This window comes from Meles meles, chromosome 6 (genome assembly GCF_922984935.1).
Source record: "Meles meles chromosome 6, mMelMel3.1 paternal haplotype, whole genome shotgun sequence".
Classification (NCBI taxonomy): Eukaryota; Metazoa; Chordata; class Mammalia; order Carnivora; family Mustelidae; genus Meles; species Meles meles.
This window is the reverse complement of record NC_060071.1, coordinates 109,986,258-110,012,121: the sequence shown is the minus strand read 5'-3', so window position 1 is coordinate 110,012,121 and position 25,864 is coordinate 109,986,258. Positions and strand designations below refer to the sequence as shown.

General features: G+C 35.4%; 1 protein-coding gene across 6 annotated transcripts in view; it reads right to left on the bottom strand.

The window, feature by feature from the left end:
• Nucleotides 1–25,864, bottom strand: part of KIAA0586 (KIAA0586 ortholog) — a 126,363-nt gene that overhangs the window by 28,928 nt on the left and 71,571 nt on the right. For all 6 annotated transcript variants that reach the window (XM_046009772.1, XM_046009768.1, XM_046009771.1 and 3 more), the window contains 2 exons: nt 20,628–20,782; nt 18,873–18,981 (listed from right to left, as the gene is read on the bottom strand). In XM_046009772.1, coding sequence (XP_045865728.1) covers nt 18,873–18,981; nt 20,628–20,782 — 264 coding nt within the window. The remainder of the gene's footprint in view (nt 1–18,872; nt 18,982–20,627; nt 20,783–25,864) is intronic.

The following is a 25,864-nucleotide window of genomic DNA, read 5'->3' as shown; positions in this document are numbered from 1 at the left end:
ACATCAATAGTAATAGTGGTAAAAAGCAAAATTATGGATAAGAAATTATACTAACTTTCCTACGTAAGATAAAATATGTAAGTATAATACAAAGGAAAAAATATGTTTGCAAGAACAAAAAGGAAGGTTATTGGGGTGACAAATTATATTGCCCTTTGCCATTAGAGTTGTATGCGGGAAGGATTTCCTAAGAAATTTAATTATTTTTAATACGGTCATGTGTACCTGATACTGTCCCTAATCTTAACTCTTACTTTTAATCAGGATACCACAATTCACATAAAATTGTTGAGCTCTTCAGCTAATGGTTTCTCTTTTGGATTTAAAGATGTGAGAATTGCTGACAGAATGAATTTACTAAAATACTCACTTGCCAATAGTCAGGATTACAGATAGGAAATCACCCTGGTTTAATAAGTTTCATTATATTTAGTTGCTCAACATGCAAGTCAATGGAAAATTCTGTGAAATAATCCCAAGTTTTATATATATCTTCAAGATATTCACTGAAGAGTAACAAACTTTTGTTGAAAGTCAGTATGTCTCCTTAACACTATACAGAACATGTACCATCCACAGTGTTTACTCACAAATATCCTTAGAGCTCAGGACCAATACAGGTTCAATTCCTGGCTGCTAAAGTGGAGCTGATTTTTTTTTTTTTTTTAAAGATTTTATTTATTTATTTGATAGAGATCACAAGTAGATAGGCAGGCAGAGAGAGAGAGAGAGAGGGAAGCAGGCTCCCCGCCGAGCAGAGAGCCCGATGTGGGACTCGATCCCAGGACCCTGAGATCATGACCTGAGCTGAAGGCAGCGGCTTAACCCACTGAGCCACCCAGGCGCCCTAAAGTGGAGCTGATTATATATGAATATTCAAAAAGGAGAAGTGTCCTGGAGACAATGATGCTAACCACAGCTAGTATTCTTGTAGCTCCTAATGCATCAGGTCCCGTTCTTATTGCATTACATGTCTTTACCATATCAACACACACAGTTTAAGGTCACCAGCTAATGAATAGAGGAGCTAGGATTTGAACCTAAGACAGTATGACTCCAGAGTACAAGCACTATGCTGTAGTGCTGCTAATTCAACAGCAGAACAGAAGTCACAAGAACACCTGGAGTCATTAAGCAATATTTCACAAAGGCTGATCCTCTTCCTCCTGCATCAGAATCACCAGAGTCCCAGTAAACATTCTGATTCCCAGGCCGCATCTTAGGAAAACAATCAGATTCTCAGGATGAGGCAGGGATCTATATTTTAAATTAGTAGGGCCAAAGATTGTTATGTCTGTTAAAGTTTGAGAAACACTGCATTAGAGATGAACAAGAAGCAATCTAATAGTTTATTCTGTAAGTATAGTTAAGTCTCTATTGCATCTCTGTTCTAATTCATTCAATTGAAATAACCAAGCTCCCTTTTCTATTTAAGGTAGGATTGGGTTAGTAGAATAACCTACTATTATTCTAGCTGAAATAGTCTAAACAATTTTTGTTTTATTTATATAAAACTAAAATTGCTAAAAAAAATAAATGATTATTATATGTTGATTTGAAGAATAGTAATTATAATACATTAACTTATAATTGCAATTCGTTACCTTTGGAGAATGACAGTGTAGCATACTCATTTACAAGGAGTAAAAAGATCAGATGCTACCACTAATCAGAATTATGACCTTTGGTTCTATTGAACGGGGATGGTCCCTCTGCTTTCAAGATTTACAAATCTATCTCATTGATAATCTACATTTACCTTTACAATTATTATTTTGGAAGGTTAAATTATTCTTTAGTGGCTGTTGAATAAAAAGGGTACTAGGTTTATCTATTTAAATTATATTTTACATCAATTTGATTTTTTTTTTTTTTAAAAGATTTTATTTATTTATCTGACAGATAGAGATCACAAGCAGGGAAAGAGGCAGGCAGAGAGAGAGAGAGGAGGAAGCAGGCTCCCTGCCAAGCAGAGAGCCCGATGCGGGGCTCGATCCCAGGACCCTGGGATCATGACCTGAGCGAAAGGCAGAGGCTTTAACCCACTGAGCCACCCAGGCGCCCCCATCAATTTGATTTCTATCAGAAAAATCATAAAACCTTTAAAGTCAGGTTTCAGGAAGTCTGGCTGAGACTTTCAGAGGTTTCTGGAATGTTGGTGAGTCTTCAAAACAATGCTGGTGTATGCTTTTGGTGAGATGTGTTTAATGTCAAAGACAAGAAAAGCTGAAGCTCTCCATACACAGTGTACAATTAATTCTATAATAAGAAAATTAAATAGTTTCCACAATTAAAATACTCCCAGTATAGAAAAGGAAATTACTTTTTACCATCAACAAGTGAAAATGTTATGGGAATCCCTGAACAATTTTCAGAGTCTTGTTTAACAGATTTTCCATATCAATCCTTCATGCATGCATCTTGATCATTCTGAGGGAATATCCTTAGTTATGTACATTAATCTCTGTGATTACATATATGTGTGTGTATATAATTATATATATTATATATAATTATATATTATATATAATTATATAATATAAACAAATAAATATAATATATAACAAATATAATATATATTTGTATATATATATACAAACAAATATAATATATATATTTAATATATATATATATTATATATATATTATTATATATATATTATATATTATATATATATATTATATATTATATATATATTATATATATATATTATATATATTATATAAAATATAATATAAATATATATTTGTATATATATAACAAACAAATATAATATATAACAAATATATAACAAATATATAACAAATAAATATATAATATTTAATATAATATTTATATATTTAATATAACATTATAATATATTATAATATATAATATATATAATTATATATATAATTACGTATATAATTTATATACATAATATAAAGAAATATATATAAAGAAATATATATAAAGAATTATATATGTGTATATATATGTTTTCTTTAAATCAATGGTGTAAACCCTTTATAGGAATAAACAAGTGAAATAACCATCCATGTTAAAAACCCGTTAATGTGTGGCACGTGGGTGGCTCAGTGGGTCAAGCCTCTGCCTTCGGCTCAGGTCCTGGGATGGAGCCCCACATCGGGCTCTCTGCACAGCAGGGAGCTTGCTTCCCCCCTCTCTCTCTGCCTGCCTCTCTGCCTACTTGTGATCTCTGTCTGTCAAATAAATAAATAAAATCTTAAAAAAAAAAAACACCCATTAATGTGCCATGGGGCACCAGGGTGGCACAGTCAGTTAGACATCCGACTCTTGGATTCTGCTCAGGTCATGATGTCAGGGTCAGGGGATCCAGCCCCTTGTCAGGCTCTGAGCTCAGCATGGAGACTGCTTTGGAAACTCTCTCTCCCTCTGCCCCTGCCCCCTTTTCTTTCTATGTCTCTTAATAAATAAGTTTGTTTAAAAAATGCTTTAATGTGCCAGGAGAATGTCTTTTCTCATATGGATTATGCCCCCACCCCCTCCAAATATCCTCACATAAAATGTAAGGAGTGTATAGATATATAAAGACAATCAGCAGTGGACTAACACACTTGCTGCCACATGTTTTTTTCAGGACTGTAAGAAAAAAGGGACAATTTGACAGTATAGTTACATAAAAATGCTTATCTTTTTGTATTTAATAGCATTCTAACAAATTCTTTCTGAAATGTAGTGTTTTCAAAAATTCTTCTTAACTACCCTTTTCTTCTCTTTATTTCTTAAGAGCAGTTACTCTGTCTTACTCCACTCTCTAGACCCAAGGCATCTTCCAGTCTTTTACACAAAAAGCGAGCTACAAAAGGTTGACCGAAGAATGAATATAGGTTGGAAGATTATTATTCAGACATAAAGAGGCGTGAAGTAATGACATCTGCTACAATATGAATGAACCTGGAAAACATGGTAAGTGAAAGAAGCCAGACACAAAAGCCATATATTATAAAATTCCATTTATATAAAATGTACAGAGTAGGTCAATGAATAGAGACAGAAAGTAGGTTGGTCATTTCCAGGGACTGGGGGAGAGGAGAAAAGAGAAGGAATATTAACAGGTATGGGGTTTCTTTTTAGGACAAAAGAAAGGTTCTGGAATTACATAATGGCCATGGTCCCATAACTTTTAAAAAATACAGAAAACCATTAAATTGTACTTTTTAAAAAAAGATTGTTTATTTGACAGAGAGAGACACAGTGAGAGAGGGAACACAAGCAGGGGGAGTGGGAGAGGGAGAAGTAGGCTTCCCAGAAAGCAGGGAGCCCAACATGGGGTTCGATCCCAGGACCCTGGGATTATTACCTGAGCCAAAGGCAGATGCTTACTACTGAGCTACCCAGGCACCCCTGTACATTTTATTTTTATTTTTTATTTATTTTTAAAAGATTATTTATTTATTTGTGAGAGACAAGAGAGAGAGGCAGAGGGAGAAGCAGGCTTCCTGCAGAGCAGGGAGCCCGACTCAGGGCTTGATCCCAGGACCCAGCGATCATGACCTGAGCTGGAGACAGATGCTCAACCAACTGAGCCACCCAGGAGCCCCAGAATGTACATCTTAAAAAGAATTCTACAGTATGATTCACATCTCAATTAAAAAAAAAATGAGTAGGGCCTGGGTGGCTCACTCGGTTAAATATCTGCCTTTTTACATAACAAACAAGATAACCTATCTTAGCAAACAAACCACAAAACTATCCATACATCAGTTTCTCTGACACTCTGAATAATCCATGTAGGCAATGTAGAGATGATTAAGGCAGCTCTTACCAACAAGCTGTTAAGTCACATAATAAGTATTTATTAAATGCTTACTCTATAAAATGGCATAAAACAAGGAAAAGAGTATCAGCTTTGCATCTGGTAGATAGGAGCTGGAATTCTAGATCTTCATTTTCTAAAACTGTGTGCTTTGGGAAAATTAGTCATCCTTCATGAACTTTATCCTTTTCTCTTATTTTTTTTTAAGATTTTATTTATTTTTTTGAGATAGAGTAAGAGAGACTGAGATCTACGAGCAGGGGGAAGGGTAGAGAGAGCAGACTACCCCTGAGAAGGGAGCACAATGCGGGACTCAATCCCAGGACCCTGGGATCATGACCTGACCCAAAGGCAGACGCTTAAAGAACGAGCCACGTAGCTGCCCCCTATCTTCTCTTGTAAAAGAGGACTGAAACTACCTGCATAGCGAGGTACTGTGAGGAATAAGTGAGAACATACAGTACCTAGCAGGCCTTCAGTAAATGGAAGCTATCGTTAAGACTATGATTCTCTTCAGGGCACGAAAGGATGGGGGTGGGACGGGTGGAGTTGAAGATGGATAAGCCATTTTAACCTCCATTTTCAATCAGAGGTTCAGTAAGGACTAAGAAAAAATGGAGCTAAATGTTGAAAAAGAAGTTTGTAAACCTGCAGAAGTGGGGAAAGAAGAAAACTCCAGATAGAAGGAAGATAAACATATAAAGGCATCAAGGCTTAGAAGTGTAGTGTATGGAAAAGTCCTTATTTATCGAAATAAATTGGGTTAATGATACATTACATTGGATGTGCCAGCAAAAAGTTTTGAGCTGACAGTTCTTTCTTTTCTGAAATCTAAAAATTAATTAATCTTATTTTATTTATTTGAGAGAAAGAGAGAGAGAGAGACAGAAAGCACAAGCAGGAGCAGAGGGAGAGGGAGAAACAGAAGTAGACCCCTTGCTAAGCAGGGACACACACCCCCCTCCAGACATGAGGCTCCATCCCAGAACCCTGGGATCATGACGTGAGCTGAAAGCAGAAACTTAACCAACTGAGCCACCTAGGCTCCCTTAAAACTTTATTTTTAAAACAAGAGTTTTCCCATTGAGCACTTTAGATTAGCACACACAATATTTTCTCTTCTAGTTAGCTGCTATTAATTACAAAGTGCAAATATTCCAGATTTCTAGCTTGAATGAAATGTATTCTTAAATAAGAAATCCAATTTATATTATGTTGAAGGCATAACACATTGTAAAAGTAGAGTCATATATCGCCTCCTGAAGTGTTAAATACAGAAAAAAGATGTGAGTAGGGGGAGCCCAAGTGGCTCAGTTAGTTAAGTATCTGACTCGATCTCAGCTTAGCTCATGATCTCAGGGTCCTGGGATCCAGCCCCACATTGGGCTCTGTGCTCGGTGTGAAGTCTGCTTGGGATTCTCTCTCCCTCTCTCTCTTGTCCCTCCCTCCACCCCACGCACTCATTCACTTGCATGCACACTCTGTCAAATAAATAAATCTTTTAAAAAAAGGTGTAAGTAAATATATGTAATATACTCAGTGCCACATTTACATATCTTTTAACAACAAAATCTCTTTTTTTTTTTTTAAAGATCTTATTTATTTGGGGAGAGGAGGAGAGGGAGAGAGAGCACAGGCACACACATCAGCAGGGGAGGGGCAAAGGGAGAGAGAGAATCCTAAGGTGACTCCACGCTCAGCACAGAGCCTGACGAAGTGCCCCAAGGCCCAATCCCACAAGCCCAAACTCATGACCCCAGCGGAAATCAAGAGTCAGACACTTAACTGACTGAACCACTGGGGCACCCCAACAACAAAATGTTTTTAAAATACATTCCCATATAACAAACTTTTAACACAAGTTAATTAAGAAAATTCATAATGAGAAAAAGTGTTAAAATCAGTAAGATTTAAGTTAGTTTTACTGGAGTATAATTTATACCCAGTAAGAGTCACTCTTGACAAACACATAGGGTTACATAACCACCACCATAATCAAGATCTAGAAGATCTACATCATCCCCAAAGTTCTTCCTGCCACTTGTAGTCAAACCCTCCTCTCACTCCTCAGAAGCCATTGTTCTGTTCTCCATATAAACACTTTTGCTTTTTCCCAAAATGTCATATAGCTATATTTGTCGCATAAACACAGTATGTGGCCTTTGAAGTTGGATTCTTTCACTTTATATGAAGCAGTGAGATTCATCCAGGCTTTTATGTCTATCAGTATTCCATTCCTTTTCACTGCTGAGTAGTATTCCTTTGTATGAATGTGTCATACCTTGCTTACCCATTTATCTGTAGGAGCACATCTTGGTTGATTTCAGTTTTTGATAATCATAAATGAAACTGCTAAAAAATATTCAGATACGAGGCACCTCAATGGCTCAGTCGGTTAAGCATCTGCCTTAGGCTCAGGTTGTGATCGCAGGGTCCTGGGCTGGAGCCCCACGTTGGGCTCCCTGCTCAGCAGAAAACCTGCTTCTCCCTCCCCTTCTGCCATCCCCCTGCCCCAAGATCCCCTGCTTGTCCTCTCTGGCTCTCTCTATCCAATGAATAAACAAAATCTAAAAAAAAAAAAAAAAAAATCAAGTACAGGTTTTATGTGACCATAAATTTTCAGTTCTCTTGAGTAAATACCTAGGAAATAGACTGCTGGGTTGTATGATAAATTTATATTTAATTTTTTAAGAAACTGCCAAACTGTTTTCCAAGGTGGCTGTAGCATTTTGCAATCCCACCAGCAATGAATAAGAATTAGAATGCTGCACATTCTCATCAATGCATGGTATTGCCAGTTTCTTTGATTTCAGCCAACCGAATGGGTATTTAGTGGTGTTTAATTTTTAATTTGCGTCTCCCCATTTAAGTCTCTGATTTCTCTCATCAGATATTTTTTGTAGTTTTTAGCACACAAATCTTGCAAATATTTTATTAGATCTATACCTAAGTATTTCATGTTTCTGTTGCTATGATAAATTGTAGTTTTATTTAATTTTTTAATTTTTTAAAAGATTTTATTTATTTTGCAAGAGAGAGAGCAAGCATGAGGTGGGGGGAGAGGCAGAGGGAAAGGGGAAAAGCAAAATCCCCATTGAGCAGGGAGCCAATTGGACTCAGTCCCAGAACTCTGGGATTATGACCTGAACCAAAGGTGGACACCCAGGCACCCCTAAATTGTAGTTTTTAATTATAATTTCAAATTTTCATTGCTAGTTCAAAGAAATATCATTGATCTTTGTACACTGACAATGTAGCCTGTGAACTTGGTAAAATCATATTGTTCCAGTAGGTGTTTTTGTAGGCCTTGCGCCATTTTTTACAGTCATGCATCAGTAAATTAGATTTAAATCAATCCCCTTATTTCCTTTTTGTTCTTTTTGCTATTGGTAGCCCTTCCCCCCTAATTTTCTACCTGCTTTTGGAATAACTGAGTAGTTTTAATTTGGTATTACTTAAATATATTTTAAGGGTTACTCTGGAGTTTATAATATACAATATCCCCTATCATCATCTACTTTCAAATCACATTACATCATAACATATACTGTAAGAAGCATTCATCAGTATACATTCAACTCCTGTATCTCATTTTTCATGCTATCATTGCTATTTTTTATAGTCACTAAAAATAATATTTTTGTATTTGACAGTTAATTTATACCTTCACTTTAGCCAACTCAGAAGCTCCTCATTTCTTTGAATAAATCCAAGTTTCTGGTTTCGTTTAATTTCTATCTAAAAATTTCCTTTAAGGTTTTTTGTTTGTTTGCTTGTTTGGATACATGCCTGTCTCTCAGGTTTCATTTACCTGGAAAAAAAGTATTTATTTTGTTTCATTTTTGAAAAGTATTTTTGCTGGATATAGAATCCTGGGTCAACTGGGTTTTTTTGTTTTGTTATTTCCCTTTCAGCACTTTATTTTTTATTATTATTTTTTAAGATTTATTTATTTATTTGACAGAGAGATCACAAGTAGGCAGAGAGACAGGCAGAGAGAGAGAGGGAAGCAGGCCCTGCTGATTAAATTATAATTACTGCATGTGAAATATAAAGGGTACTAAAATTGCTAGGATTAAACTCAGGATATAATGTCAAAAATATCTGTGTTACTTCAAGTATATTTCCCACAAAAATGTAACTTGATTCTGATATGTTATTATAATTAATTATTTTTAGCACTTTGATACATATTTATTGATCAACATAAACTTACAATATAAAACTCGAGGAATACTGTGATCTTTTTCTTTAAGATTTATTTATTTATTTTAGAGAAAAAGAGCATATGGTGGGGAGGGGCAGAAGGAGAATCTTAAGCAGATTCTGCGCATAGTACAACTTGGGGCTCAATCTCATGACCCTAAGATCAAGACCTGAGCTGAAACCAAAAGTTAGATGCTAAACCAACTGTACCACCCAGGAGCCCCAAGAATGCTATGATTTTCAAGCAAACTGACAACTAATCTGCCTAATATTTAAGCACAAAACATACGATTTAATTTTCCCCTTTGATTAGAGTATGTAAAGCATGTTTAACTTTCTAATTATTATTTATTATTATGGTCTTAAATTTTAAGAGAAAAACTAAAGAAGAAAATATTTTTAAGATTATTTGTTTGAGAGAGAGAGAGAGAAAGAATGAGCACATGAGCAGGAAAGAGGAGCAGAGGGAGAAGCAGACTCTCCGATGAGCAGGGAGCCCGATGTGGGGCTTGATCCCCAAAACCCCGAGATCATGACCTGCACCAAAGGCAGACACTTAACTGACTGAGCCACCTGGGCACCCCAGGAAGTGAACTATTTTATGTTGGGAAAACTGGATAGTTACATGTAAAAGAATGAAACTGGCCCACTTTCTAATGCCATATTCAAAAATAAAAATAGATCAAAGACAAAAGTGTGAGGCTGAAACCATGAAAATCCTAGAACACAAGCAGTAATTTCTCTGACATCAGCCATAACAACATTTTGCTAAACATGTTTCCTAAGAGAAACAAAAACAAAAATAAATTACTGGGACCATATCAAAATAAAAAGCTTTTGCACAATGAAGGAAACCATCAACAAAACAAAAAGGTGACCTACTAGACGGGAGAAGGTATTTGGAAATGATATATCCAATAAGGGGTTAATATCTAAAATATATAAAGAACTTATGTAACTCAACACTGAAAAAAATCTCATTAAGAAATGGGCAGAGGACCTAAACAGACATTTTTCTAAAGAAGATATACAAATGGTCAACAGAAATATAAAAAGATGCTCAACATCACTAATCATCAGGGAAATGAAAATCAAAACGACAGTGAGATATGACCTCATATCTGTCAGAATGGCTAAAATAAAAGAGACAAGAAATAACAAGTGTTGGCAAGGATGTGGAGAAAAAGGCACCCTTGAGGGGTGTCTAGGTGGCTCAGTGGGTTAAAGCCTCCGCCTTCAGCTCAGGTCATGATCCCAGGGTCCCGGGATCGAGCCCCACATAGGGCTCTCTGCTCAGCAGGGAGCCTGCTTCTCCCTCTCTCTGCCTGCCTCTCTGCCTACTTGTGATCTCTGTCTGTCAAATAAATAAATAAAATCTTTTTTTAAAAAAAGGATCCTTGAATACTGTTGGTGGGAATGTATATTTGTATAGCCACTGTGGAAAATACAGAGGTCCTCAAAAAATTAAGAGCAAAAATACCATATGATCCAACAAATCCACTACTGGATAGTTTACCCAAAGCAAATAGAAATACTAACTCAAAAAGATATATACAGCCCTGTGTTTATTGTGGTTATTATTTACAATAGCCAAGACATGGAAGCAACTTAAGTGTCCATTGATAGAAAAATGGATAAGGAAGATGTGATATGCAGGTGCACACACACACACACACACACACACACAGGAACATATGTAGTCATAAAAAGGGATAAGATTGTTCTATCTGAAACAACACGGATGGCCATACAGGGTATTATGCTAAGTGAAGTAAGTCAAACTAAGAAAGACAAATACAATGTGATATCAGTCTTATGCGTAATCCAAAAAATAAAGCAAATGAACAAACAAACAAAAAACAGAATCAGACCTATAAATACAGAGAATAAACTGATGGTTGCCAGAGGGAAGGGTCAAGGGGAGATTGGCAAAACTGGTTAAGGGAAGTGGAAGATACAGGGTTCCAGTTATGGAATGAGTAAGTCACAGGAATGAAAAGTACAGCATAAGGAAGAGAGGCAAGATGGCGGAGGGGTAGTAGTCTGAAATGACATCAGATCCCAGGAGTTCAGCTAGAATAGTTATCAAACCATTCCAAACACCTACAAACTCAACAGGAGATAGAAGAGAAGAAAAGCAGCAATTCCAGGAACAGAATATCAACCACTTTCTGAAAGGGAGGGTGTGCGGAGAAGTGAATCCAAAGCCACGGAAGATAGACTGTGGGGGGAGGGGCCGAATCCCAACAAGTGGCAGAACAGTGAAGCACAAAATCAGAACTTTTAGAAGTCTGCTCCACTGAGGGACATCGCTCCAGAGGATAAACAGGGTTGGAGCCCTCGTGGGGACAGTGTGGTCTCAGGTCCTGCTGGGTTACAGGAAGATTGGGGGTGTCTGAGTGTGGCAGAGCTCCCAGGTATTGGAGAGGGGAAGCCACCTACAGAGACAGAGCCAAGGAGTGAGCTCTAAGATCGGGGTTACCTTAAACCGTGATCCAAGGCACAGCTGGACCACTGCTTTTTGAGCAGGGACTCCACAAGTGGCAGATCGAGGGAGAAGACTCATCATCCCTCCTCTGGGAGGAGCAGTGCAGCAGGAATCTCCTGGGTTGGAGACTCCAAACTGGGCTGAGCACCAAAGATAGAAACACTCGGTCACAGGCTGGGTGAGCTTGGAATGTGGCCAGAGACCAGGGAGACCAGAGGGATTGACTGCTTATCTCTGAGGACACACTGAGGAGCAGGGCCCTGAGCTCTCGGCTCCTCCAGGCTGGAGATTGGGAGGCTGCCATTTTCATTCCTGTCCTCCAGAGCGGTATGGAAAGCGTTCAGGGAACAAAAGCTCTAAGAGCAAACCGGAGCAGATTACTTAGCCCAGTCCATCACAAGGGTGGTGCAATTCCACCTCAGGCAAAGACATTTGTTTTTATTTATTTATTTTAATATTTTATTTATTTATTTGACAGAGAGAGAGAGAGATCACAAGTAGGCGGAGAGGCAGGCAGAGAGAGAGAGAAGGAAGCAGGGTCCCTGCTGAGCAGAAAGCCCAATGTGGGGCTCGATCCCAGGAACCTGAGATCATGAACTGAACCGAAGGCAGAGGCTTAACCCACTAAGCCACCCAGGCGCCCCAGGCAAAGAAATTTGAGAATCACTGCAACAGGCCCCTCCCACAGAAGATCAACAAGAACATCCAGTCAAGACCAAGCTCCTGATCAAGGAGAACAGTGAAACTCCAGGGCTAGGAGAAAGCATTGCATAGAATTCACGGCTTTTTTCCCACGATCCTTTAGTTTTGCAAAGTTAATTTTTTTTTATTTTATTTTTTCTTATCCTATTTTCTTAACTTTTCCTCTTTCTTCTTTTAACATTTAACATCTTTAAACTAATTTATCTTAACAACACCTTTCTTAAAAAAAATCTTCTTATGCCTTCATTGTTATAGTCTTATTTTATCCCTTCATTGTATTTAACCTTATTTTTTGTATACATATAGGTTTTTTTTTTCCTAAAAAATTTTGGGATACAATTTCTTCTAATAGATAAAAATATACCCTAATCTAGCACATGGCTCTTTGTTCTAGTCTCCAGCCTAAGCATATTCCCTCCTCTTTTTTTTCTTTTTCCAACCAACTTATCAATTCTTTTTTCAGAATTTTAAAAAAAATTTTCATCTTTACAGTCATATTCCATCCCCTCATTGTGCTTACTGTTTTTTATATATACAATTTTTTCTTTCTTTAAAATTGTGGGAGGTAGTTTCTTCTAAGAGACCAAAATACACCCAAAATCAAGTGGGTGGCTCTGATCTATTCACCAGTCTAATATATATATGTGTGTATATATATATGTATATATACACATATATACGTATATATATATACGTATATATACATATGTGTATATATGTATATATATGTATACATATATATATATATACACATATGTATATATACGTATATATGTGTATATATATACATATATATACATATATATGTATATATGTATATACATATATATACACACATATATATATTAGACTGGTGAATAGATCAGATGTATATATACACATATATACATATATATATACGTATATATGTGTATATATACATATATATACATATATATACATATGTGTATATATACATATATATGTGTATGTATATGTATATACATATATATGTGTATATATATACATGTATATATGTGTATATATATACATGTATATATGTGTATATATATACATGTATATATATGTATATATACACACACACATATATATATAAGAAAAAAATACTATATATATATACATATATATACATATATATATAGTATTTTTTTTTCTTTTTTCCCCCTATCTTCTCCCCCCGGTTTTTGGATATCTTCTGATTTGGTTAGCATACATTTTTCTGGGGTCTTTGCCACCTTTTTAGTATTTTACTCTCTTGTTCATATAGTCTTACCTGGATAAAATGACAAGGCGGAAAAACTCACCATGAAAAAAAGAGCAAGAGGCAGTACTGACGGCTAGGGACCTACCTAATCAATATGGACATTGGTAATATGTCAGAACGAGAGTTCAGAATGACGATCCTCAAGGTGCTAGCTGGGCTCAAAAAAGGCATGGAAGATATTAGAGAAATCCTGTCTCGAGAAATAAAATCCCTTTCTGGAGAAATAAAAGAACTAAAATCTAACCAAGTTGAAGTAAAAAAAGCTATTAATGAGGTGAATCAAAAATGGAGGCTCCTACTGCTAGGATAAATGAGGCAGAAGAAAGAATCAGTGATACAGAAGACCAAATGATGGAGAATAAAGAAGCTGAGCAAAAGAGAGACAAACAACTACCAGACCATGAGGGGAGAATTTGAGAGATAAGTGATACCATAAGATGAAACAGTATTAGAATAATTGGTATTCCATTTGCAGATGATATGATACTATATGTGGAAACCCCAAAAGACTCCATTCCAAATCTGCTAGAACTGGTACAGGAATTCAGTAAAGTGTCAGGATATAAAATCAATCCACAGAAATCAGTTGCATTTCTTTACACCAACAACAAGACAAAAGAAAGAGAAATTAAGGAGTCAATCTCATTTATAATTGCACCCAAAACCATAAGATACCTAGGAATAAACCTAACCAAAGAGGCAAAGAATCTATACTCAGAAAACTATAAAGTACTCATCAAAGAAATTGAGGAAGACACAAAGAAATGGAAATATATTCCATGTTCCTGGATTGGAAGAACAAATATTGTGAAAATGTCTATGCTACCTAAAGCAATCTACACGTTTAATGCAATCCCTATCAAAATCCCATCCATTTTTTTCAAAGAAATGGAACAAATAATCCTAAAATTTATATGGAACCAGAAAAGACCTTAAATAGCCAAAGGAATATTGAAAAAGAAAGCCAAAGTTGGTGGCATCACAATTCTGGACTTTAAGCTCTATTACAAAGCTGTCATCATCAAGACAGTATGGTACTGGCACAAAAACAGACACATAGATCAATGGAACAGAATAGAGAGCCCAGAAATAGACCCTCAACTCTATGGTCAACTAATCTTCAACAAAGTAGGAAAGAATGACAGCCTCTTCAACAAATGGTGTGGGAAAATTGGACAGCCACATGCAGAAAAATGAAACTGGACCATTTCCTTACACCACACACGAAAACAGACTCAAAATGGATGAAGGACCTCAATGTGAGAAAGGAATCCATCAAAATCCTTGAGGAGAACACAGGCAGCAACCTCTTCGACCTCAGCCGCAGCAACTTCTTCCTAAGAACATTGCCAAAGGCAAGGGAAGTAAGGGCAAAAATGAACTATTGGGATCTCATCAAGCTCAAAACCTTTTGCACAGCAAAGGAAACAGTTAACAAAACCAAAAGACAAATGACAGAATGGGAGAAGATCTTTGCAAACGACATATCAGATAAAGGGCTAGTATCCAAAATCTATAAGGAACTTCTCAATACAACACCCAAAGAATAAATAATCCAATCAATGGGCAGAGGACATGAACAGACATTTTTGCAAAGAAGACATCCAGATGGCCAACAGACACATGATAAAATGCTCAACGTCACTCGGCATCAGGGAAATACAAATCAAAACCACAATGAGATACCACCTCACACCAGTCAGAATGGCTAAAATTAACAAGTCAGGAAAGACAGAAGTTGGTGAGGATGCGGAGAAAGGGGAGCCCTCCTACACTGTTGGTGGGAATGCAAGCGGGTGCAGCCACTCTGGAAAACAGCATGGAGTTTCCTTAAAAAGTTGAAAATAGAGCTACTCTATGACCCAGCAATTGCACTACTGGGTATTTACCTTAAAGACACAAATGTAGTGATCCAAAGGGGCACGTACACCCGAATGTTTATAGCAGCAACTTCCACAATAGCCAAACTATGGAAAGAACCTAGATGTCCATCAACAGATGAATGGATTAAGAAGATGTGGTACATATATACAATGGAATCTATGCAACCATCAAAAGAAATGAAATCTTGCCATTTGCAATGATGTGGATGGAACTAGAGGGTATTATGCTGAATGAAATAAGTCAATCAGAGAAATATAATTATCATATGATCTCCCTGATATGAGGAATTTGAGAGGCAGAGTAGGAGGTTGGGAGGGGAAGGAAGGAAAAAATTAAACAAGATGGGATCAGGAGGGAGACAAACCATAAATGACTCTTAATCTCACAAAACAAACTGAAGGTTGCTGGGTCGGGGGGTGATGTGGAGAGGGTGGCTGGCTGATGGACATTGGGGAGAGTATGTGCTATGGTGAGTGCTGTGAAGTGTGTAAGCCTGATGATTCACAGATGTGTACCCCTGGGGCAGATGATACATTATATGTTAATAAAAATAATTTTTAAAAGTACAGCATAAGGAATATAGCCAGTGATATTGTAACAGTGTTGTATGATGACAGATAGCAGCTCCCCTTGTGATGAGCATAAGCATAATATATAAACTTGTCAAATCACTATGTTGTACCCAGAAAACTAATGTAACACTATGTGTCAACCATATTGATAGAATGTAAACAGATACTGATAGAATGTAAAAAATAAAAAAACAAAGTGAACTATTTTAATACATTACTTTATAGAATTTAATTGTTCCTGGGTTTATAACAAATAAGTGGATTTAAAACTAGTCTCTCATTAATACAGAAGACAGTTAGCTTGTATAGTAAAATGTACAGTAAAAGTTAACTTACAATAGTAAAAAGGAAAAAATTTAAATGACTCATTAAAATCACTTAAATGATTGCTTTCACTATAAAACCATTAATCAGGACATAGAATCAGGTAAGTGGTATTACGTGGTTGAAAATATACCCAATGAATTCAATACCAAATGAAAGAGTTTCACTCTTACATTCGGAGACAGTCATCTCTCAGATCAAGTCAATTTCTCTCTTTTATATTAAAACCTGAAAGTCATAATCAAAGGAGGAAAAAAACCAAGGATTTCACAGATTTCTTGGAAGCACAGTGCTAGAACTCATGTCCTATCATATCTTTGGTCAGTATTTAATGATCACTGCAAGAGCTGATACTGCTAGTAAGCGTCTTGATTCTCTATATACACATATTAAACTACCACACATTTCAAAGTGAAATACATGATGCTTCCCCCTGAAATAGTCATAATTTGGGGTTCAAGTATTCTTAGAAGCATTTATCTGTCAGAAAATACGTGGTTTTGATTCCCTTCTGATAAGGTTAATTTCCTTCATTTTCTTCAAGGCCTCTGTATGAGAGATAGGATTGAATTCCTTCAAAGTCCTGAGAGTCCTAGATGATGATTTTGGCATGCTGACTCTCCTATTCTCTGAAACGTTTGGCAATGTCTTAGAGTTTGATCAGAGAAAAAAAAAATCCCACAAAGTTTATGAGAAAAAAGTCATAACTGGCTATATCTGCCAAGGCAATTGTATTCATTCAAGAAATTTTCAGTACAGAGATGTGTATCAATTATAGAGTGAAACACTTGGCTTCTATTTTAAAATGTTCTATTTATAGCTCACTGGGTATTTATTTGTCTCAGTCAAAACTGAAATAGGTCAGCTTTCTTAACTTCTGTATTACATATAAAGTTAAATGAAAAAAAATTACATATATTAAGTCCAACTGTTCTGAATTCTTTCTAAATAAAACTTTCTTTAAAGGGCTAACATCTTGGTTTCTTTTATTTTATTTCTTTTATTGACTTATTAAATGTTAATTAGACATTATTTAATGACATTGTACAGTCTGTTTTGAGTCCATAAGAATTTAGCTATTGCCATCTTGTGGTCAATGTTTATAAATATGACACAGAAAGCAATGTCACTTTCCTAGAGAGATACTTTAAAATCTTACCAAACAAATTTTCCTATCAATTGAGAAAAATGATCATTTCATTACAGACAATATTTCCCAAAGAGACATAATTTTTAATAATTTTAAGAAATTATAATTTTTAAAAACCTAACTTTATGTATAGTATTTGACCATGAATGGTAACAGTACTCAGTAGAAGGACATCAAGTCAGTTCCAATATTATCTTAGAAACATTCATTTGCTCATATCTATATACAGTCATAATTAAGGTTTAAATACTCTAAGAGTTTTACAGGCAAGTTTTCATCAGATTCTAAAACACAATATTAATACTACTATACCATGGTTAGGTTGAAAAGGTGGTCAGGAACGCAAAGTTCTGAGAAGTTGGAGCAAGAGAGGAACAGAAAGCAGAAAAGTAAAAACCTAAAATCTACATAGCATAATTTCAATAATTATCTTGAGTACTTCCTCATTTAAGTCTTTCCTAGAACGTTAACTGCAGAGTTACATTTGCAATTATATTGGCATTCAATAAATGAGACAAAAAACACAATTACAAAAGCAAAGAAAAAATGTCCTACTGCTCAAAACATTTCTAATACTTCTTCCTAGATTGTGGAAGTAAAGTTTTAAAACAGAAGATATCTTAATTTCTACTGCCAAATTTCAGAATTTAGGTTATATTAAATTTAAATGACTAAGAAGCGGAAGGCAAATAAAGCACAAAGCCAACAGTCTTTCAGAAACAGAAAGGCAACATCAAACTACTGTGATGCTGATGGTAGAGATGAAATTCAACCACGCAACTCTGAGCAGTGCAGAAAAGGTCATTCATATTAACAGCATGTAACGTGAGAGTCTTTAGTTTTCTTACATTGTACCTATTGGTCAACATCATCCACAACTCTAAACACCCTTTACAAAACACCTTTACAGACATAGCCCCTTGCCTTTATCATATTATAATTTTAAAATAGACAACTATGACACAGATATAGGCTATGGACATTGGGGAGGGGAGGCGAACCATAAGAGACTATGTACTCTGAAAAACAACCTGAGGGTTTTGAAGGGTCAGGGGTGGGAGGTTGGGGCAACCTGAGGGTTTTGAAGGGTCAGGGGTGGGAGGTTGGGGGAACAGGTGGTGGGTAATGGGGAGGGCACGTTTTGCATGGAGCACTGGGTGTTGTGCAAAAAGAATGAATACTGTTACACTGAAAAAATAAATAAAATGAAAAAAAAAATACAAAAAAAAAAAGGCATCCAATTGTATAAGAACTAAAGGATAAAATTAAAGGAAAACACTACCTAAAAGTTTTCAAATTCCATTAGAAATAGTGTTTATTGGTAAAAAGAATACACATACAGTCAAATATGATACCAGATTCTTTATCCCAATGGACCAAGAGAAAACAAAAAGCCTATAGACAAGAATGAGATGTATATAAAAATAAAGAATTCTCATTATCTACTTATTCAATATTAAGACAAGTATCAAACTATTATATTAGAAGAAAACTAATCTTACCTTGTTGCTGTGAAAGTGAAGTATCAGATTTATTTCTTACACGTATTAAACGACTTTGTGCTGGCCTATGTTCAACTTGCTTAACATCTTGGTCATGCTTTTGTTGGTACTAAAGAATTTAAGACATGAAGTCATAATACTGCCTTTAAAGTTAAAGACTTATGAGCAAGAAAATTATTTAGATGTTTCTTATGTAAAATTTGAATATTATGCATACTTTCTAATTGCTAAATGGGTGATAGAGTACATATTACTAATGAAAAGATATTGGAAATAAAATTTTGGAAAAGATTTGGATAATATACACAGATTTTAAATATTCAAATTATTTCTATTTTTACTAGAGAATTCAGAGCTCCGTATAAATCAAGCTATCTTAGATATATACACATGATGGATTTAGACAGGATAAAAACTTAATTTGCTTGTAAGCTCTGCCATATAACCACTTTTACATAAAACGAAAATCTGCATAATGCACGGCAATTTTCGAAGAGCCTTTATATATAGTAACATCATTTAATTCTCACAAGATAGTAGGTATTGTTACCCTCCTTCACCATTCAAGAAATGTATATTCCACCATAAACCCCATCATCTCTCTTACTTACAACTAACCAAATTTGAAACTGACTAGTATTCACACATTCTTTCACAATCACACATCATGAATTACGAAGCCATTTTCTCTCTTCCTCTTCCTACTTTATGGGCCTAATTATGAATGAGTTCCTGAAAACATCTATCATATATGCTTTGACAGGAATTTAAAAAGCTATCTCTGGATTCTTATCAATGACAGTTGACCCAGAGGCTGAACCCAGTCAATCAGAGGCTCCTTACGTCCTCCCTGTCTTTGGAATATACATCTCACCTATTATTTGCATACTAGCAAATGTTCCAAGGACATAGCCTTGAGAGAGAGTAAAGTGTTTGGAGAGTTCATCTGGACTGAATATCTGACTGAGCCAAATGAAGGCTTCCATATAAACTTTTAAGATTCTAGTGAGTGGGTACAGAGATCTACTTGTCTTACAGTTGCCCAAGACAAGCCTCATCAATAAGTTCCCTTAATTACTGAACCTGCCACCTACCACTCTGAAGTGGTCTGTCATTATTCGGTCTCTCCTTGCTCTCCATGCATAGGAAGCCAGTTTTGAATTTCACTCAGGAAACTCCTGAGGTGGCCAGTAATACCAACACCGTGCAATGCTATACAATACCATGCAATAAATATTTAGTGAATAAATGAACCAACAGTGAAAAATGCATTGCTATTACACAGATACAAAACTGTTATGTTGAAGAGTAATTAATTTACTTTTTCAGTACACAAGATTAAATGGGTCATTGGCCTAACTTAGTATGAAATTTCATATGCTTTCATGTTAACAACTTTTGCAAATTTTAATATAATAAATAATTCTTGAGTACCTACTACAGTAATTTACTGAGCTCAATACTGCATGGATATACAAAATATAAATGCTAATAGCTACCTAACTAGATGACAAGCACTTTATATATGTTATTTTTTAATCTTTAAAATAAAGATGAGGAGACTGAGGCTTAGAAAAAGGCTATGTGTTCAAGGTCACCGCTAGAATCCTAAGAGCTAAGATTTGTATCCAGGTGTGAATCAGTAAATAAAGGAAACATGACTACAAAGACTATATGCTCCATACAGTATACTATATGCTAAGACAATATTGTTCCCATTCTCATTTTAAGTAAAGTACAAGAGTTATTGGGTACCTGATGAATATCTTCAGCAGCTCCTGATAACTTAACATTATTTTCTTGTGCTGTCAGAAGTGTTGTGGGAAGTGCAGGATTAGAATTTGGCTGCAACTCCAATTCTCCCAAACTCATTGGACCATGACTAGCACATGAATCTTCATAACCACCACCTGTTATCAAAGATATAAACAAAAAGTAAAAATTGTTTATCTTAGAAAAGGAACAATTAATTGACTAAAATTACCAATATTTCTCACTGCTGAATAACAAGTAGCAGTGTACTTTTTTTTTTAAATAAGATTTTATTTATTTATTTGCCAGACAAGAAGGCAGAGAGGCAGGCAAAGACAGAGAGAGGAGGAAGCAGGCTCCCCGCTGAGCAGAGAGCCCGATGCGGGGTTCAATCCCAGGACCCTGGGATCATGATCTGAGCCGAAGGCAGAGGCTTTAACCCACTGAGCCACCCAGGGGCCCCAGTAGCAGTGTACTTTAACCAAAATAATTTGGTACCAAGTCTTCATTGCAATCAAAACCAAAGCTTGTAGAGAATGCACAAAGTACCTCGGTGCAGACAAGTCTATGGACTATTCTAAGGTTCCAATCAACAAGTTGCTAATGCAGTCTACACCTAACCCCACTCTTTCACATCAACTCTTAACATTCCAGCTTACCTTTTCTATCAGTAAGAGTCAGTAGAATGCTTTCTTTCTAAAATGCAGTGTGAAAACAAGCGGAAATTTCCTAGCTAGAAAATGTTAGTATTGCTTAGCTCTGTTCTATAGACATTTTTCTTCAAATGATCAAGTTCTTTTCCTCATCCAAATGGCATCTCAATCAAATCAATAAAAAGAAGGGAATTGGAGCAGAGCTATCAATGTATCTAATAATATCATGGTACCTTATACTCCAAGCACTTTCACATACATTATCATTTAATATGAATATTACAATCATTCTGTTAGATAGGCAGGTGAGATAGTTTTATCCCTATCATTTACTGACAAAGCTAAGGCTCAGGGAAGTTAACAGACTACCCAAAAAAGCAGAGAGTTAGTAAGAGGAATTAAAATCCTCATTTTCCAACTCCCATTGTTCTTTATTTTACATTCCTGCTCAAATATCTCTAAGAAAATTCTGTTTTTCCTAATTAATGCCACCTTTCAAATATTTAGCCCAGTATAGTATATCTCATTGTAGTCAACAGAAATAGATCTATATCTGAAGCATCATACATAAACAAATTCTTTCAAATGAAATAATATCTTAAAGACATCATAAATATTTTCCATTCAAAGTCAGTGTATTTAAAAAAAAAAAGTCAGTATAGGGGGTGCTTGGATGGCTTAGTTGGTTAAGCATTCACCTTTTGATTTCGACTCAGGTCGTAATCTCAGGGTTGGGAGATGGAGCCCCTGGTTGGGCTCCATATGGAGCCTGCTTAAGATTCTCTCTCTGACCCTCCTCCCACCTCTCCCTCTCTGAAAAGGAAAAAAAAAAGTGTATTGACAATTTCTTAGGTACAGCAAATAAATTACCCTCCGATCTTTTATATTAATCTCTATTTTTAGGTGAGTTTTACATAAAGCAAAATAGACACCTTGAGTTTTAATTTTTACCTTTCCAGATTCAATCTGTACAAAACAATTTCTCAAAATTATTACGTATTCTATTGTCATTTAATTATCTAGCATATGATATTATTAACTTAATAACGATAATAATACCCATCACTCAGATAAACTATTGTTCCAAGCCTTGTATATTGGCTTTTTTATATTCTGATATGTCTTATTCTATTCATATGTCACTTTTCCAAGATTTTCCTAAGGTGGGCAAATGAATTAAGATAAAAGAATTAGCATAAATAATGTTAAAAGAGAAGATATTAAAATGTGCTGATACTATGGTTATATATCTAGAAAAACAAGAGACTCTAGTGAGGAAAAAGAACTCCATTAAAATTGAGAAAGGAATTTGGTAATGTGACTGAATACTAGATATATAAAAATCATTGGTTTTTCTCTAATTATACCAGTATGCACCTAAAAACAGAAAAAATAATCCTTTACTATAGTGACCAAAACTTTAAAATAATTAAAAATAAGATTATTAAGAAAAGCATAGAATCCATATGATGAAAATTATTACATCTTATTGACAAGAACAGAACAAGATATGAATATGATATGATATATCATAAAAAGATTAATCCAATATTAATACATAACTTAGTATAATTCCAATTAGGGTGTTTTGTTTTGTTTTAGATTTTATTTATTTATTTATCAGACAGAGACCACAAGTAGGCAGAGAGGCAGGCAGGGAGAGAAGGGGAAGCAGGCTCCCCGCCAAGCAGAGAACCTGAAGCGGGGCTCGATCCCAGGACTCTGGGATCACAACCTGAGCCGAAAGCAGAGGCTTTAATCCACTGAGCCACCCAGGCACCCCTAGGGTGATTTTTTTTTTTTTTTTTCCCTAGGGTGATTTTTAATAGAAAAAAAAAGTTTTACAGTTTATATGGAACAAATGCCTGGGACCTGCCAACAAAAGTATGAAAAAATTTTTGAAGGGGAAACTTGCCCTATCAGATAACAGAATGTGCCATAAATACACAATAGCCTAATGTTTTAGATCATAAAGAATTCAGTTTACTTATAATAAAGAATCCAGAAAAATATTCCCACCTCTATGAGAATAACATACAAACTGGTTGAAATTTTAATTCAGTAGAAGGAAAACAGCTTATATATTAGTTGATGCTGACTCAACTAGCTATTTATGTGGAAGAAAATCATATTGGGCTTCTACCTTACATCATTTGAAAAAGTTAATTCCAGATAGACTTAAATATAAATTCACTAAATAATGAAAAGCTCACAAGAAAATCTACAAGACTACAGGTATAAACTTATGTTAGGAGAAACCTAATCAAGCCATAAGAACACATAAAATATAGAAGATAGAAAAAACTATATAAAAAATTCTGTTACCTATATGGCAAAGAAAGACCATAAATAATGATAATGAATTCAGTATAAATTTGGAAAAAGATTTGCAATACAGGTGATAGAAAACATCTAAAATATAGAAAAAGTTATTACATGATTTTAAGAAAAATTTAGACCCTAACAGATGGAGAAAGAACTTAAGTAGGTAATTGACAATTGAAATAGTTATTACATGGTTTTAAGAAAAATTTAGACCCTAACAAATGGGGAAAGAACTTAAGTAGGTAATTGACAAAAGAGCAAACCCACATGGCCAACAAACATGCGAAGACAGAAACTCATAGGCAATCAGAGACTTGTAATTTCCATAGGATTTACTGTGTAAAAACAAATGCAGGCAAGTGGGCATGATATGATCTCAACTTGTAAAATAACAGCACACACACATATCATATATATCTATCATGTATATTATACATATGAGTGTGTCTATGGACAAAAACAGAAAGATTACATGCCAGAATCTTAACGTGAGTTAGCTGGGGTAAGGCAAAATATGGGATAGGAGAAAATGTGAGGATGAGGAATGGACGGCAGTTACTCTGAAAAAATATTCTATAATTTAATATAGGATATAATCACATTTTGCTTATGTAAAATTATGTGATTAATGTATGATATAAAGAAAAAATTCATTAAAAAGACACAAAGTAAATTTTGATAAAAGACCTAAATGTAAAAATCCAGAAGGTATATAATCAAATATCTCCCCAAAGCGCTCAAAGCATGTAATAGTTTTCAATTCATAGAAGACCCTATCATTGAACATATATTTACTGACTATGCCCTAGGTGCTACACTCTGTTAGATGACAGGGATAGGACAGTGAACAAGATAAAGTGTTGTTAGATTACAAATTAGATTACAGATCAGTGTGACAAAAGCAAAATTAGGCAGGCAACATTAGAGAACTATACAGAGAGCATGAATGACAGGTATCTAACCCAGTAATAAAGGGTCAGGTAGGAATTCCCTGAAAGCTATCATAACAATGCTAAATTTGCTCAACAACACAAATGGTGTCACTTCTAAAAAGCATGCTCATTGAGTGTGGGCGTCTTGTCTGTATAATGTAATTTAGCTCTTTGTAACTATTATATCATTCACATCAAATTTATCTTAACTTGAAATCCCTAATTCTACTTTTCTAGAATCTTACTGCAATGAAAAGCAACTTTAGACACTTAAGACTTTCAGAGAAGACTAAGTCCATCCAAAATTGCCAATGCCAGCAGCAGCTTGGGTTTGTCAAATCTAATACATTTTTCCATTTGCATGAAAGCCAAAGGTGCCTCAAATTCAACATGCTTAAAGGCCCAGCTTACTTCCTCCTAATTCTATCCCTTCTCCATAGTCCCTCTCTCTCAACTCAGTGAATGGAAATTCCATCCATCCAAACATATGGATAGGTTTTCTTTTGCTTTTCTCATATTCAAACTAAGTCTAGTCCATTCTTCTTGTCTTTCAAATCTCCCTTTTTATATTTCCTCACTCTTGAATAATGTTTCACCAGCTTTACCGTAATAGCTATCCAACCAGGCTCCTTGCCTCTAGTCTTAATCCTTTCCAATCTTTTCATCACACTATACCTCAGATGATCATGCTAAATAAAAGACAAAGATCATCATATCAGTCATTTACTTATAATCCTTAATGGATCTGTGAATATCATAAAACATTCAGAATTGATAGAAATTCAAGACTGAATTTTTCATGGGCATAAATATATAACAAGATGGGCATTATTTTCCATTTGGTTCTTTTTTTTTTTTTTTAAAGATTTTATTTATTTATTTGACAGAGAGAGAGATCACAAGTAGGCAGAGAGGCAGGCAGAGAGAGGAGGAAGCAGGCTCCCTGCGGAGCAGAGAGCCCGATGCGGGGCTTGATCCCAGGACCCTGAGATCATGACCTGAGCCGAAGGCAGCAGCTCAATCCACTGAGCCACCCAGGCGCCCCTATTTTCTTTTTGGTTCACAAATGGATCCCTATCATCTCAAGAGTAAATCCAAAAACTATTTCATATATTATTCAGGATTTTCTAGGACCTAGTTTGGGCTCACTACTCCAATCTCATTGTATCCTAAGCTCTAATTCATTGATAAGGTACTTATATTTCCCTGATAAAGTCTTGCTATTTTCTTTTCTTTTTCATTGTCTCACTGCATATTTGGCCCACAAGGTCTCTCCTCATTTATTACACAGCAAACATCTGTTCATCTTCAAGAATCCATTTCACATAAG